Source organism: Alligator sinensis, unplaced genomic scaffold (genome assembly GCF_000455745.1).
Source record: "Alligator sinensis unplaced genomic scaffold, ASM45574v1 scaffold611_2, whole genome shotgun sequence".
Lineage (NCBI taxonomy): Eukaryota > Metazoa > Chordata > Crocodylia > Alligatoridae > Alligator > Alligator sinensis.
This window is the reverse complement of record NW_005841869.1, coordinates 2131590-2148418: the sequence shown is the minus strand read 5'-3', so window position 1 is coordinate 2148418 and position 16829 is coordinate 2131590. Positions and strand designations below refer to the sequence as shown.

The 16829-nt window shown below is 44.4% G+C and overlaps 1 protein-coding gene across 7 annotated transcripts in view; it reads right to left on the bottom strand.

The window, feature by feature from the left end:
• The window catches only part of RABGAP1 (RAB GTPase activating protein 1), a 92779-nt gene that overhangs the window by 74985 nt on the left and 965 nt on the right, over window positions 1–16829 (bottom strand). For 5 of the 7 annotated variants that reach the window (XM_006016900.3, XM_006016901.3, XM_025194170.1 and 2 more), the window contains exon 2: window positions 7117–7318. The exons of 1 other annotated variant lie outside the window; for it this stretch is intronic. In XM_006016900.3, coding sequence (XP_006016962.1) covers window positions 7117–7266 — 150 coding nt within the window. In that variant the 5' untranslated portion in view covers window positions 7267–7318. Of the gene's footprint in view, window positions 1–7116; window positions 7319–16829 lie in introns of those variants that run through there. One more of the 7 variants, XR_003092178.1, reaches the window with a different exon arrangement.

Below are 16829 nucleotides of genomic sequence, written 5' to 3'. Positions count from 1 at the left end.
AGGGAAAGGAGAAAGAGGAGGACACAGAGCAGAGAGAAGTCTGCACAGACCACTGCTTATGAACTGAGTAAATAATCTGAAGTGCACTGTAACCAATGCACCAAAGGCTACGGTCACACCAAGGGAAAAGCGTAGTTCATGACAGGAGCCTAGAGCAAATCAGACCCTGGCAGCTGTGTACAAGTGGGCAGGCTGCACACTTGAAAACATGAGAAAATTGTCTGATTCATGAAGGAGTAATTCTGCCATGCTGTGGTCAGGGCTACACTGCTTTTAAAGGTTGTTTCAGGCATCTGCAGCTTTCTTAAGTCAGGACAATCTGACTTGCCCCTATTAAGCTATTCACATGTCCATGGACTTGGTGGAAGATTAAACTGCTCCATAAGCATATGAAATGACAGCCTAGGTTCACAGACTGAAACTGAATCATGATCAACCTGAAGTCACTTACACATGTTAAAATAGGACACCTTCACACAGCACGACAGAGAGCCGAGAAGTAGGAAGTGGCCTGGACTAAGAAAACATTGTGAATGGAGGACACCCATAGCAGCAGCCACACGAGTGCCCTCAAAAGTAACGGGTGAGGGTGTTCCAGAAAGTAATGGCAATTTCAAAATCAAGCCATTTTGTGTGCAATGATCATTTACTGGAACACATCACTTCTCTAAGTAGTTGGAAATGATGGGTGCATTTGACAAGGCTGCCATCAGTGTTCCCCACTGCCGTGCAATTTCCCCACTCGTTGTACACAATGGATTTATTTCAAAACTGCTGTCACTTTCTGAAACACCTTTGTCATAAGGCTCCAAGCCTGAAAAAGTCCGATCACTACTAGCTCCCTTACTTCACTGAGAAGTTGTTTCCGTTGAGCAGTAATTCTGTCGTATCACAATTACCAGCTGTAGGTCTTACGGCTCATCTCCCTCCCATCCCAAGCTTAACTTATGCCCACCTCAAAACACTTCCCCCTCTTTCACTCACATACCCCATATGGCACGTGCACGCTATTACGAACACGCATAAACCCCCAACCGTATACAGCAGAAAGTGCAGGGGTAAAGTAACAATCTTGGTTTTCTAACAGTTTGCCGTGTCGAAGCACTAACTAGGAAGGAAGGAAAACGAGCACATTATGAGCAGAGGTGAAAGGGGTCATTCCCGTAGGTTAGTGAAGTTCTCTATCCATGTAACTGCTGCAACACATGTTGTGGCAAGCGATGCTTTTCCACATCTCTTATGACTCTGCCCCACTCTCAAGTTGGAGAAGGTAGCTCCAGCAGCTCCATCGATCCTTGACCTCAATATTCGGCCTGCCAAAGGGATCTATCCAAATGGCAACGATGGTGGCTTCTCACGCATGTACCTACCCACTAGTAACAGAGCCAGACCTGCTCAGTACACAAGCTGCAAAATACCCTTCCCCCAGTAACGCATTTCCGTCACTAGTGACCTGGTCCTAATCCAATCCAATGACCTAGGAAGTGAGAAGCTCCAGATCCTTCCTTCCTTAGAAGCTGGCACATGAAGAGTGAAACATCAGTTATAAAATAATACTAGTAATAAGCCATCACCAAGCACAAGTAGAGGGGAAGGAGCAGGAGAAAAATCTAGTGGTCATCATTGCAGACTCCAAACCAAATAAAGTCTCCATGAGCTGCCGATGCTTTGGTACTGCATGCTCACATAGAAAGCAGCTGTTCAGTACAGTTTCAGGGATTCCCACCATTTTACCTTGGCTAATTTGTCACTAGCAGAAGAGACATACCACCCCAAAGTGAAGCATTGCCTTGGAAAACTCAGTAAGCCATGGCTGGCTAAGAACATTCAAATTTGCTCATTTTTTCCTCCATGGTAAAAGAAAGTAAAACTCAAGCGTTTATGATGAGATGGATAAGATCCCTAATGTGAGCTTGAGGCTTTGGAATGCAACAACTCAGCTTCTCATTAAGAATCAAGCTCATCTTCCATGTCGAATTAGGCTCTCTTCAGAAGGGATGAATGGTGATGCATGATCAATGAACACAGACAAATCCATGGAGAGTTTTAATGCATGAAGGTACGATCTTTGCAGCAAATTCTAGCGTGTCCACTGCAACATCTCCACAACCCCCATTAGCACCTCGTCACTCAACGTTCGCCCGCAGCCTCTGCTACACACGTTCTGACTCCGTGAAGTTAGCAGCCAAGCGCCGTTCAGGTGAAACAGTGACTCAAGCCCCTAGCAGATGCTAAGGCTAACGTTATTGACCGACAACAGGGACTCGAGCACTGTCAGGTCTACTTAAAAAGCTAGAAGCACATTCTAGCTGTGTGTATCTGCTCCCTGGAGACAGACCCACCTCAAGACTTGTTGTGGACCAAGTTAAATAACAGAGCAGGTGCAATTACTGTTAGAAAAGAATTACAGACAATGCCTAAGGTGCAGTTTTAAGAAAGGAAAAACCAAGATAAATATTTTTTTAAGCCTTGTTCAAATATTTCAAACCAAGTCCCCCTGCACTTGCAAAATCTACAAAGACACAAGCCATTCAGAGGATATGAAGTTCACAGATCCTACAAGCTGAATAAGAGCCACCTGAAAAAACAACAGTCCACATGTACGCAGGATCCAAAGGGCAAAAGTTTAACTACCGATCACTTATCTGGATATTGCTGTTAACAAAACCTGGGAATGCAGAATTAACTTAAAAGCAACTTGTTGCTGGAGCACATTTAAAACATGTCCAGGCCTTTTATCCTGCGAAGGGGCAGAGGCATACAGGAAAAGACTGGGTTTTGCATTAAAAACCCAATGTCACCTGTAGAATCTCTGAAATGCTGCCTGGATCTAGATGAAGTGCTCGAGCTCACCCGCACATAGCGATGAGTTAAACTATTTCATAGATTTCATAGACATTTGGGCTAGAAGGGACCCCGGAGGATTATCGAGTCCAGCCCCCTGCCCCGGGGGGCAGGAAGTCGGCAGAGATCATAGGATCCCAGCAAGATAAACATCCAAATGTGTCTTGAAGGTGTTCAAAGTGGGTGCTTGCACCACCTCCAGCAGCAGTCTATTCCAAACGTTGGGGGCTCAGACAGAAAAGAAGTTCTTCCTTATGTCTAGCCTGAATTGGTCGCAGAGGAGTTTGTGACTGTTCAATCTTGTCATCCCTTGAGGCGCTCTGGTGAGGGCGCTATTGGGTGACTGAATATGATTTCATATTCCAGATTAGACTTGCTTAACTGATGCAGCAGAGCCAAAGGTGCCTCTAACAGGACTTGGTAAAGCCAAAAGCATCAACACCCTAAAAGAACCGCTTCTGCTTTGAAAAAGTTCCTACAAAAATCTGTACTTCAGGAATCGATAAAAGCAAGAGCCCAGAGACTAATGGTCCTCATTCCAAAAATGCAACAATAAATATCCACGTACTTGAAATCTGCACTTAGGGCAAGTTCACTGCTTTTGAGGGCCCCAAATACACGCACACAAAATTGTTCAGGAGTTGAGACATGTTCTTTCTTTCTTGCCTGGATTCCTGGAAGACCTTCCTTGCAGGGTGTTAAATTAGCTAATAGGTCGCAATCTTAGGACAGCAAAGGTTGTTGCAAGATGGAACATTACTGTAGCTCACGGGTGCCGCACCGAGGCATCCCATGAGAGGCAGCAGCAGCATGCCGATAGAAATTGTGGCAAAGGGGAAAAAAGCCAACCACATCTTCAGGGTCTGTAAAGTTTTAGTCTAGGTTTAGTCTAGGCTTGGTTTAGTCTAGGTTTTAGTCTAGTTTTAGTCTAGGTTTGTTCAGAACAGAGAATAAAGCTAATTCCTTCAAACCAACGTTCCTTCAGTTTTGAGCCCAGCATAACTCCGAAAGGTTTTTTAAAACAGCACCAACCCAGCCACCGACTTTGCTGCTTGTTTGCCGTCAACCATACAGGGCCGTTTTAGGCATAAAATTTATCCTTTTCCTCCAGTTATATAAATGCATGAACAATGCCGGCCTTCTATGCTCATTGGGATTTCAATACACTTATTACAAGACATCTGTTCTACAGAATGCACTAAGAATAAGGTATTTGAAAATTCAATTCACTTTGCCTGCCAGCTGACAAAAGCAGAGTAAATATAGGAAGAAGTATTGAAAGTAGACCACCATATCTAACACTCAAGCAGGGAAAGTAACCCTTTAAAGTGCAGGAACTGTGCATATCAGCATACACAGAAAACAAAAAACTTAAAGACTTATGACTGACTACATAACAGCAACATGTCCCAGGACTATTAAAGAGTGTATTCATCTGGATGCACTTCACAAAAAAAGAGAAACAGAAGCGTCCATTTGCTCAAACAAGAGCATTTTCTAACTCTCCAGCTCAGTGTGCATCTTTCACAGTTCACCAAATTCAGCAACATAGCCCTAAAACTCAGCACCATCCTTACGAAGCACGTAGAGTGAACAAATTGTTGTCCCAGAGTTAGAGAAATGAACAACAATTCTGGTAAGTGTCCCCTCTTCAAACTCAGATTTGGAATTGGTTTTGTTGGAGAATCCTATTAGAGCAACATTTCCTTTTGTAGCCACCTGATAGCAGTGGGTCTTTGAGCAAATACAAAGAGATTAAATTAGACTCGTGGATCTAATTCTTTATCCCTCCAAAGCATTCCGACTTCCATGTTAAACATGCAACCTTGATCCAATGCAGAGTCTGTGTTTCAAAAAGTAGTTTTCCACGGTTCAGTCACACACTTTGATTTGCTGAGGTTGACATTAGCTCACTTTGCATAACCAGCTCTTGAATTTAGCTTCCAACCAAACCAGCGGACTTGGTTCTTGCACAGGAAATTGCAGTTTATGGGATTCAAAAGACGCTGGAACTGTTTTCTAGTCTTGTCTTCTCTTTCTTTCTCTAGACCCGAAGAGAGGAGGTTAACAGGAGAAATTCCTGCAGGAAAGACTTTAGATTGGGTATCATGTTTCCATTAATCATTCAGATTGCAGTGATAAAAAACAACAGAACGTGCTCTCAAACAAGTGAATGCAAAAGGAAAGGCTCAAGGTGATTCACTTTGTTCAAGGATTATGCACAACCTTGGCAGCAGATTCATGCTGAAGCTTATTCTTCATGACCAGCAAAACCAGATCCTACAATGTTCAGTTCCAAATCAGGAAACAGTGTAATTTTGTTTGATAAATGTTGTTGACCTACAATGAAAAAAGCCAGCTCCAAAGCAATGGCAGCATTCCTGGTTCTCTAGTGGGATACAGAACACATGCACAAAAGATTTCAGAAGCATTCATGGTTTCGATTCCACTTTGAAAGTAAACAGATCTGAGTAAAATTCAGTAAGTTTTGGGAGTCAATTGAAGGCAACTGCAATTATTAATCCATTAGATGCATGTGGCCTTTAAGAGGTGACTGTACTTGCCTTGCAGGTCACTCCCATTTTCTTTTAGGTTACAAACCAAAATATTGTTGGACTAAATATATACAGGTGTGTCCCTGAAACTATGAATATCTGAGAACATTCACAGCTGGGTAATCATTAAAGCTGCACTAAGAATCCAGACATCTCAACTGAGGAGTGATATCAGTGATATGCACTGCAGAGTGAGCCACTTCACTTTTCCAAACCTCTGGCACTAGCAGAAGGGAATGGACATTAGTCATGTCCCACTCTTCTGGGAACTCAGATGCTTGATGATTTAGGAAGCTCTCCAATACTTCTGTTCTCTAAAGAAAGAATCCCTCAGCAGAGCGTTCCAAAATCCTGGGAATGGATTATACAATGCAAACACGAGGAAACAATCAATCCCTCTTCCAGTTCTGGTTAGAACCATGCTGATCACTGAAGGACTACTCACTCGTGGATATTCTGCAGACTCGACTTTTGAAAGAGATGGTATATTTCAAACTCCTGCAGTTGCAAAACAACTCTTGACATCTAATTTTTCATCAGACAAAAAGAACCAAAAAACTGGATCACTAAGAAAAACTGTTCTTCCACCATGTCTGTTCGTCAAGTCACCTGGTCTTGTGAGGAGTGCCTCTATTACAGCAGCAGGCATACAAAGATCACCAAGGAATGCAAGGAGGCCAAGCAGAGCAGTGGGGTGAGCAGAGACGTGAGCGAAGACATCAGGAAATCTGCAGTGAAGCTTTTGTTCTATTTCCCATCTGCCAGTACCAAAGACCACATAGATCCCCAGGCATTCCCCAGTGTGCCCAATGGGACACATCCTTCTGATGGCAGAGATCTGACATGATCCCAAAGGCTCTTAGAAAGGGGAATTATTTTTTCCCAGTTCCCACACAGACTGTTCCAGCATGGGCCAACTCGAGGAAAGATACGCCATATAAAAATGCATGAAAATGCAAGCACAGATGAAAGGCAGAACTAAGGATAACCTTCACATTTTTGCTCCCTTGTTCAAAGACTGTTGAAAAACAAACAGGATGGAAAGATTTCCCTGGTGCTTGAAAACTTTAGTATATAAATTCAAGGAAAAGAAGTGATTTTCAAAAATCCCCTTGGGTCTCTCTCAGAGACACCACATGCCAAGTGAAAAGATGGTGTCCGTCTCCATATGTTCACAAAAACTACTCCAAGGGCTGTGCTCTGAAGTCCATGCCACTTGTCCAATACGTTGATTTTAGCCCCACTTCAAATGTCTTTAGAAAAACCTTTCACATGGGGGAAACTTTTAATACATATAAGAATCAATGGATCAACTAAAGATATTTTCATTACAAAAAGGGTATTCTACCCAGAGAGCTGCAACTAAGTCAGAATTCCAGATGTCTGACAATCATGTTTTATGACTAGCCAAAACCCTCTACCAACTAAGAACAGCCATGTACCACCATTGTTTGATCATAAATGCAAGATGTCAGCTTCAGTGGCAGTCAGAAAAATGAAAAAGCAGGTAGTGGTAAAGAAAGCCCTTTTCTACAGTCTAAATACTGCCTATGATCAGCAAAAATAACCCAAAAATCTACCAGCAAGCAGAACTGATTCTTGAATCAATTCTCTCTTCTTTCAAGGTTTCCATAACAAGGAACTCAGTCTTTAAGTTCTTCCATTGTTAGTTTGATTTAGAAGAAATACAGAACAAACTCAGGTTACAGGTTCTTACCTTCAGTCCTGTTTTTTCATCATCACTACCATTATTTGTAGATGGCGTTTCATCTCCTTGCCTGGAAACCAAGACAAAATCTTCACTGTTAAGAGTGGATACCGAGTCTGAAGACACACTGATTTTTCCAACAGAGGCCTTGTCATCCATGACTTAAAAAGGAAGTTCGACTCATGAATGAGATTAAATATTTTATAAACTCCTGAAAAACAAAAATCATAAAAATACTTATATAGAAATTTGTGCTACAAGCTGAAATGTCTCTTTTCAGAAACCTGCTGACTGTTAAGCAAAAAAAATCAAGACTTCTGACTGCATAACTCAACCACCATTCTTAAGTTGGGGTGCATTCACAGTCTTGCTTTGAATTTGTTGTGAAACTCCCCGCTTTGAAAGTGCTACCGTGGTTTCTAAATATCACGTGCAGGAAGTTATTAACATATCTTTTTGAAGCATTTCACAACAATTTTTCCCAATCAAGATCCATCTATGCTACAAACTGATTCATGTTTGGAGACCTGGTTCAAACCCTTGCGATTTGCAGTGCAGAGAACCTTCACCAGGCCCCCAAACTATTTCAAAGTCCAACATTTGAAGAAACTTGGCTAAGTTTCTGCCTAAAATGCACAATAAAAATGTAAGACAACCCCCAGGCACAGTTCCCGCTGTAGCACAGGCCAGGGCCTTGAAGTATGTACTATGCCTGATGACAAAGGCATACCTCATTATCTTACGGGCAAGGGTATTTTCTATTACACACCCAGGGTATCCTCTGAAATTACCTGGCTTCCCTTAATCTGCATCCATGCAAATATTGCTTCAGTTTTGTTTTTAAGATGCCAGAGCACACCAGTTATTGAGTCCCATTCACAAAGGTCCCCACCCATCCCCCAGAGCTACACGTTTTAAAATCTGATTTGATGTGCTGTAATTACAGCTAGATAAAACCTTGAGCTGTGCATTTTGCTACCAATCTCTACTGAAACTTCTGCACTGTAAGACTCGACACTGAATCAATCTTCCATAAAGCAGGAAGAACAGCATAGGCTGGATCAGGCACAGCAGGCTGGAGCCAATAGAAGTGATTAAAAAGACAGACTCAGAGCTGGCACCATGATGCACCAAGAAGAGAGGAACAAAAGGTTGAGTTCAGCTACGCACCGTGAACCTCCACGTCAAAAGTTCTTAGAGACCGCTGCTCAAAATACAATGCTGTGGCACAAATGGCCAGCTGAATCCCTCAGCGGGTCCCAATTACACACTTCCCACAACAGACTGCTCCCTCACTACATGCAAGGCATAACTGAACCCAAATGGTTTTTCATTCTGAATTGGGCCCTCCATCCCATGGGGAACTGACCCCGTTTGACTGCCAAAACAGCAGCCAAACAATGAAGCTTCCTGGCATAACGATGTTTTTCAATGTACGCCACTGGATATCAAGGGTACATAGGCACCTGATACTTTTGACTAGCAATCCTCCAACATAACCAAGAACATCCCTTCTTACTCCTGCTTACACCTTCATCAAGGCACCTTCTTCCTCTTACCTACAAAAATTAGGGCACTATGGCAAAAGAAACCCCACATGTCAATGGTAGAAGGATTTGCTGCATGCCTGGGGACCAGGAATTGTCATCTAAACCCAATTCACTTATTCAGTTCTGGGAACATTTCTAAGTGGTATAATATAGTCTCCTCATAAGCACTTGCAGCTCTAAGTCCTGGAGATATATTGTCAGCTACTTCTCTGCACATGGACAGCAAACTACTCTTCCTGTCTCATTAAAGGTTCTCTACAGGCACCAAGTTATTACCAGACTGATATTTGTCCAAAAAAACCCAAACATGCCTGGATGCAAACCTAGCTCACAAAGTCACCACGGGACAGAACATCATGTGCATCTCCTCTGGAAGAAGAGAAGCCTTTACACTATTGCTCTACTCCTCATGTTCAGGCAAAAAACCCCAACAAAACACCAGGAAATCATAGAAAATGAGGATTGGAAGGTCACATCAGGTCACATCTAGTCCAACCCCCTGCTCAAAGCAGGACCATCCCCATCTAGATCATCCCAGGCAAGGCTTTGTCTAGCCTGGTCTTAAAATACTGAACATGGAAGCATCCATGCTAGTCTGTCAGGAGGATGAATCCCTCCTCCTCTTTTTCCTTTAACCCATGCCCAGAAAGAGATTAAATCAAGAACAATTATCTGGAGGACATGGAAAAGGCCTTGCTTAGTCTCACGCAGACTTGATTGGGGGCAAGGGGGAAAGGTTTGAGGGAGAAAGAGGGTGCTCTTAAACTAGATTACAATGTCTTAGTCTTCACCTGATCTCCTACTGCCCAATGGCTAAAAGTAGCCAATAGGGATTCATTTCCCTGGACCTAAACCTGAACTGAGGGAACCCAGTGGCAATTCAAGGAAGGCTGTCAAAGGGAGAGATGAGCAGCTGCAAAAGGGGTCATGGTTTGCAGCTGCCTGCAACAGAGGGGCTGGACTTTATGGCCTGAGAAGAGGTCTCCTCCAGTCTCAATATCCTAGAATGAAATTGGGATAAGACTTTTTACCTCTTCACACTTTCCCAAACCATTCTTTCTCCACCTTTCCCTGTCAGGATGCAGATTATCAGGCTGACACTTTCTACCCCAAGTGCACTGCTTCTGGGAACGGCCATGAAAGCCTTACTCACAACCTTCCTCTCTTCTGACCAACACAAAAGCTCTGTCATTCCTACCTTGACCCAACCCATGAGTAAGATCTTTCTGCTGCTCAAACAAGTACTTTAAAAGAGAAAAACCCTCTGAAATTCTCTTCAGCCCACATGATGCCCAGAAGTGGGGCTCCCCTACCACTTGTCAGAGGCCCAAGGAATGCAGTTTATGTACCTGAATGATTCTCAACCAGGGTGCTAGCCCACCCAGCGGTGCCACCAGATCTTTCAAAGGGTGCCCTGAAGAATGAGGAGGTGAGAAGATAAGTGCAGGCTCAGGCTCTTCTCTGCCTGACTTCCCCACCCCACTGATAAGTACTGTAATAAATAAATTCATTTTTTAAATGGGAAGCTGCTCAGTTCACAAAAATTGTGGAGGGGGACCTTGAGTCCAATGAGGGGTGCCTTGAATCTAAAAAAGTTGAGAACCACTGATCTATATAAGGAGCCTGCTGACACCCTCATCGCTAAAGAGTGCCCCAGAGACCACAAACCCCAATTTATAGTCTTTCCACCTTGATCTCAGTCCCTGTACCCCATGGCCAGACTTGTGGTCAAAGCAAACAGCACCTTTATTATAGATCACAGCTGCAGGTCATCTTGCCCTAAAAGCTTTAGGTGCAGCAGGAAACAGCCTAACCACACAGAAAAGCCAGCTGCAAGACACAGCAAGAGACTTTGACTAACAAACAAGGAGAGATGGGGACGAAGGGAGCAGAAGTCTCACTTTGACAGGAGAATCTGTTATGTTGGTACAAGCTAGGCAACACATCCATAAAGACGAACACACTCACTCTCTCCCTCATTATTGAACAACATATTCACAAGCACCCAGATTATTATGGAGTTTAAGTTCATCTTTAAGAGTCCCAGACACACAGTGAAAATGAGGCACTTCTCAAAGTTTCAGGTGCTGGGTCATAGGTTTAGTATTAGTCAGGAATGTCTTATGGGCAGGAGACAGTGTAGAGATGCAGCTTACAGACTATGTGAATCAGAGATCATCCAATTCAGTTGGCATATAAAGGTGTATCCCTACCCTGCCTGACTTCAGACTAACATGGCTAACTACCTCTCTCTGCTTACAGGCAGGAGGTAGTTTTATTTTTCCTAGTTTAATTACTATGGCTTTACTTAAAAAATATTTTTAAACAATTTAATAGAAAGTTATGTTAAAAAACCTGCTGCTAGTTCTGAAGTTCAGCATTCACAAATGCACCACTTATGGTATTTATTGCTCACTTAAATTAACTAAAGCCAACTACACAAGAAGTTGTTACCAGCGCTGACTTTCAGTACTTAACTGCATCACCAAAAAGATTTGCAGTTCAACTAAACTCCCTTACACCAAAACACAAATGAAAGCATTAATGCTTTCATTCAAAGTGTACACACCTATCTGCAGTACTGTAAAACAGTATGAGGCTTTGATTATTAGCAGCTGTTCAGATCATCTAGACAAGGAACAATTTATTTTGGGATAGTGCGTTTGGCTTGAAGTGTTGCATTTTGACTATTTCCAAAGCCTATCAATCTGGCACTTTTCAACAGCATTAAATTTGTTTTTAAAAGATAAAACATGGTGCAGTTTCACACATTTTCAATTCCTTATTTTTGTGTGATGTAGAAAGACCTCAGGCACACAATAATCTGGGAATGCATAGGATTGGTCTCAACATACCCTGTACAGAAGTGTAGCAATAAAAACAAATTGCAACAGCAAGAGAACACCAAGAGTTTTGTTTTGCCACCCTTATGTTGAGCAATGTCTTACTCCACAAGTTGACATCAAGGGGGAACAAGTGCTTGAGAGCATAACTGTGCACAGGGGCGATAAAATCAGAGCCTTTCCTGCAGAACATCAGTGACATGCTGTTGACCTCTCACAAATAAACCAGAGGTGCAAACATCCCAGGTCCTCTCATAAAAGTTAGCAGATTTTTAGATCAAAGAATTTCCTCAAAGATTTAATCAGGTGGGAACTAGCATGAGTCTTGTTCCTGAACTATAAATGCCATGATGAGAAAGAAGCAATGGTAGAATAATTGCTAGGATGTACTCCCTCCCCACCCTTTGGTCTGTTCTGCTGAAACACCATGTGTCAATACATGTACATTTCCACTTCGTCTCGTGTCTTCTTCACTGCCTCCAAGCATTCATTTAGGCCAAGTTTCCTGCAGAGGAACTTGCAGGCATTTTACCATAAGCAGAGGACTCATGATTGCAGAGTAACAACAGAAAGTCTATAAGCTTACTAAAACAGATGCCAGTCTAAATTTGTCTCCATGATTTACAGAAGAAAAAGTTGCTGGTACCAGGAATCTCCCAGAATCAGAAAGCAAGGAAAAGCTGCTGTAGTGACAACACCCCAAAGCTAAGAGGTTTGGCAACCTAAAACCCTTAAGGTTTCTATTCTCCTGGATGAAAGATCTGAAACAGAAAGCCCCAACCAAACACAAATTGAGGTCTTTATACTTCTCATCACAAATCAGAGCTCTCACACTCCAACCTTCAAGTCAAACCTTAAGTAGCATTGCTCTGAGATTAAATTTCAACAACAAAAAAAGAAGTTTTAGAAAATGGAACAGAAAACTCCTGAGCTACCGGAACATGCACCCCAACATCTGAATATCTGGGTGAGGAATTCCACATCAGGAGGCAGACTGTCTGGAAAACACAACTTATTGAAGGGTCCTTTCATTGACTACTACTCCTTTGGTGGCTACACCTGCTTCCAAAATTCAAAACAGAAAGGCAACAGGAAAAAAAAACTCGCAGCCTGGTCAACAAGAGGAGCAGTGTCCTTGGTTGACCTCGGACACCTCCCCAATGGACTTCACCTTAACGATCTGGATGCTGCAAATTTTATTTTGAAATTTTATTTTTCACCCTTTGCATCACACCACACTGCAAATGATGTGCAAAATCAAGGCTCAAAACAAGCGTTTGAAAACTTTCTACTTCTCCTTTTCAGCCATTACACAGCAGTCGTACCGGACCTTCCCCCTCCCTCCATACTACTGTGCCAACAAAAACTAGATTAGTGGGAGAGAACTACACAATCTCAAAGCAAATAGAAAGCACACCTACTAGAGTCCAAGATTATTGCAATGCCCTCATACAACATTTATTTCCTTCTTTTTTCAGTGTCCATGAATAGCTACACCCTGAACTGGCACTTGTGAACATGTTTTTCTTGTGACTGTGCCCGAGGTCGATGTAAAAGAATTTAATTGAGGCAATAAAACAAGATCTTCCACTTTACATTACTGTATTTGCAAGTAATTGGAGGTTATTCTCAAGTCACTGGAGCTTGAAATGCCACTCTAAGATGACAGCATGCCAGATCTTCAATGACTGAACCAATCCACTAGAGAAACAGACACAGAAAGCTGGCTCCTTCTCACTTCCAGGCCCTTGCTTTCTGAACTCAGAACATTCAACAGCCATACATAGATAATGCCAGAGCAAAAGAAGAAAATGAGCAAGTCTCTGCTATGATCCTGACTGATAAAGACCGTCAGGAAGCAAACATAGCATCATGAACAGAGAATTAAGGGGGCGGTTGCACAGGATAGGAACAGGCAGCACCAACATATGAAGCTAACATTAGCATTAACAGATTTCCTTTAATTTAATGTCTAGGATATCTCTGGAGGAGGAGGGGGTAGTAAAGAGATTAAAAAGGCATGGGGAACAGGGAGCAAGGCAAAATTATATCATTGGGGAAAGATATGGGTGGAGGATATGTTAAGGTTTGTCTTCTTTTATGGATCCCCCGCCCCGGCTTGCACTGCCAGTTTCTTTAAAACTGCCAACATATTTTTTAGTAAAAATTAAGGGAAGAAAAAAAAGATAGAGCAATTAGACAATGCATGTAAATGAAGTAAAGCAGAAAGGAACTCATCATTTAAAAAGCAGCCTGGAGCAGGAAAGAGGAAGAGCTCCGCATGCAACATAATGCCGTAGCTCTCTTTTCTGATTAAGGAAATAACTCAGAAGCTCAAATGCAAAACAAAATGCAACATTAAAGTTACACAGTAAAAAGAACAAAGAGCCAAGAAACGTAAAATCTTAAGTGAAATCCTCAATACTGATTTGTTTAGGTTAAATATCAGCACGGTTCTTTGCTTCCATTTCCTGGTCAAATGTGTATCTAAATACTAACTTTCACTGTAGTGGCATTTACACATGCACAATCCTACTGATGCTTATTTTTTGTGATCATCCCTACATGTGTGTGTCTGCAGAATCTGTAGCAGGGATGGCATATTCTCATGACCGTTTGACAGCAGTCTCAAAAAACCAAACTTTTCAGCTTCACAACAACTTTCCCTGCTGTTGACTTTTGTATCTCCTGGTTGTATACTTTTCTAAACTTTGTCATCCTGAGATCACACAAACATATGATTCAATAAGCAAGCAACCTTAAAAATAAACTGGTAACATTTAAAAACAATGTAGTAGTTAAAGACAACTGCAATGGGTGCTTTAGAGTTGGTCTGAGCAGCTTAACACAGGAAACTAAGCAGCAAAAATGTCAGTCACCAAAAAGTAGCTCACCGTCTAACTTTTCCCTGACACTCAGGAAGTCAGTGTATTATCAAGACTTTGAAATGCAAAATATAACAGACCAAAAGTCACTATCAACCCATTTTCCCCACAGAACACAGACCTGCAAAAACATCTAATAATGGGGCTCTCTCCTAGCCACACCTTTAGAAAGCAGTTAACTTCTTCCCTTCCCCATGGCAGAAAGTTTCTATGCTCATGAAAGCATCGGTCTGAGCCAGAAAGCGGGTAAATACTGAGCATGCAAACAAAAGCTAAGCCTGTTGCTAAGGTTTTAGTTCATTTTAAAACCATTATCCAAAGGAGCACAAGAGCTATAGGATGGCATTGCTTCCCACTGACTCTGAGGAAGGACCAAATCCAGATTTGTTTCAAAATAAAGCTGCCTCAAGGGCTTACCTGTCATTATCGGGGAAGCAAGTGGTATGGGAAGCGAAGATCACAGAGTTGGCCGAATTGTCCGCTAGAAACAAGTCAGGTATCAGACAATAAGCAAGAGTTCGAGCTAATACAATCTTAACTTAGGCCTGAGCAGGACCATCAGTACAGCAGTTACCAAAAGGATTTTCTTTTTAATATGCTCCAAGGACAAAGCCCTGATGCCAGGTTCCTGCACAAAGCTATTTCTCCCACCCGAGACAAGCAGAAAGTCTTGGAAACAGCAGATTTGAAAAGAAATGCTGACGCTGCCTCAACTCTCCCATCATGAGAATGTCACTGATACGAGTTCCCTGGGAACAGCCTCTACCCACACACCCAGACCGACATTGCAGGAGCTGGAGCAGCGTTTCTTAACCCGCGGGTCACAGCCCAAAAGTGGGTTGTGAGAATATACGTTAGGTATCCAGGTTGTAGCTGTACTGGTCTAGAGGAAAAGGGCAACCACGGCTCTTGGTAGAGGCGGTATCTTTTATTAGACCAGCAGTTCTCAACCTCTGGTCGCGACCCAAATGAGGGTTGTGGGGGCAACGCCGGCAGCACTGCCCACAAAGGACAAGCTGCCGCCACCATGCTCCGCTCCCAGCAGCGGGTCACGGCAAAAAAGGGTTGGGAACCACTGCATTAGGGTTTCCCACCAACTATCTCCTCTGTGAAATCCTATGAAATACGAACTGTTGTTTCAACCCAGGAGAACTTTTACAGTCTTTTCTCCGAAGCCTGAAGATGTGTCTGCCCGAAAGCTTGCCATTAAAGACACTGTTTTGCAAAAATCTTGTTGGTCTAATAATCACCTCTCCCAAGACCCCCGACTGCCTTTTCCTCTAGACAAATACAGCTACCACCCGGACACGGGTCTAGACCCACGCGGCTACCACCCGGACACCGGACACGTGTCCAGACCCACGCGGCTACCACCCAGACACGTGTCTAGACCCACGCGGCTACCACCCAGACACGTGTCTAGGCCCACACAGCTACCACCTGGACACTGGACACGTGTCTAGACCCACGCGGCTACCACCCGGACACGGGTCTAGACCCACGCGGCTACCACCCGGACACGGGTCTAGACCCACGCGGCTACCACCCGGACACGGGTCTAGACCCACGCGGCTACCACCCGGACACGGGTCTAGACCCACGCGGCTACCACCCGGACACGGGTCTAGACCCACGCGGCTACCACCCGGACACGGGTCTAGACCCACGCGGCTACCACCCGGACACGGGTCTAGACCCACGCGGCTACCACCCGGACACGGGTCTAGACCCACGCGGCTACCACCCGGACACGGGTCTAGACCCACGCGGCTACCACCCGGACACGGGTCTAGACCCACGCGGCTACCACCCGGACACGGGTCTAGACCCACGCGGCTACCACCCGGACACGGGTCTAGACCCACGCGGCTACCACCCGGACACGGGTCTAGACCCACGCGGCTACCACCCGGACACGGGTCTAGACCCACGCGGCTACCACCCGGACACGGGTCTAGACCCACGCGGCTACCACCCGGACACGGGTCTAGACCCACGCGGCTACCACCCGGACACGGGTCTAGACCCACGCGGCTACCACCCGGACACGGGTCTAGACCCACGCGGCTACCACCCGGACACGGGTCTAGACCCACGCGGCTACCACCCGGACACGGGTCTAGACCCACGCGGCTACCACCCGGACACGGGTCTAGACCCACGCGGCTACCACCCGGACACGGGTCTAGACCCACGCGGCTACCACCCGGACACGGGTCTAGACCCACGCGGCTACCACCCGGACACGGGTCTAGACCCACGCGGCTACCACCCGGACACGGGTCTAGACCCACGCGGCTACCACCCCGACACCGGACACGTGTCTAGACCCACACGGCTACCACCCGGACACGTCTAGACCCACACGGCTACCACCCCAACACCGGACACATGTCTAGACCCACACGGCTACACCCCCGCCACCCGCACTGTCTAGACCCACA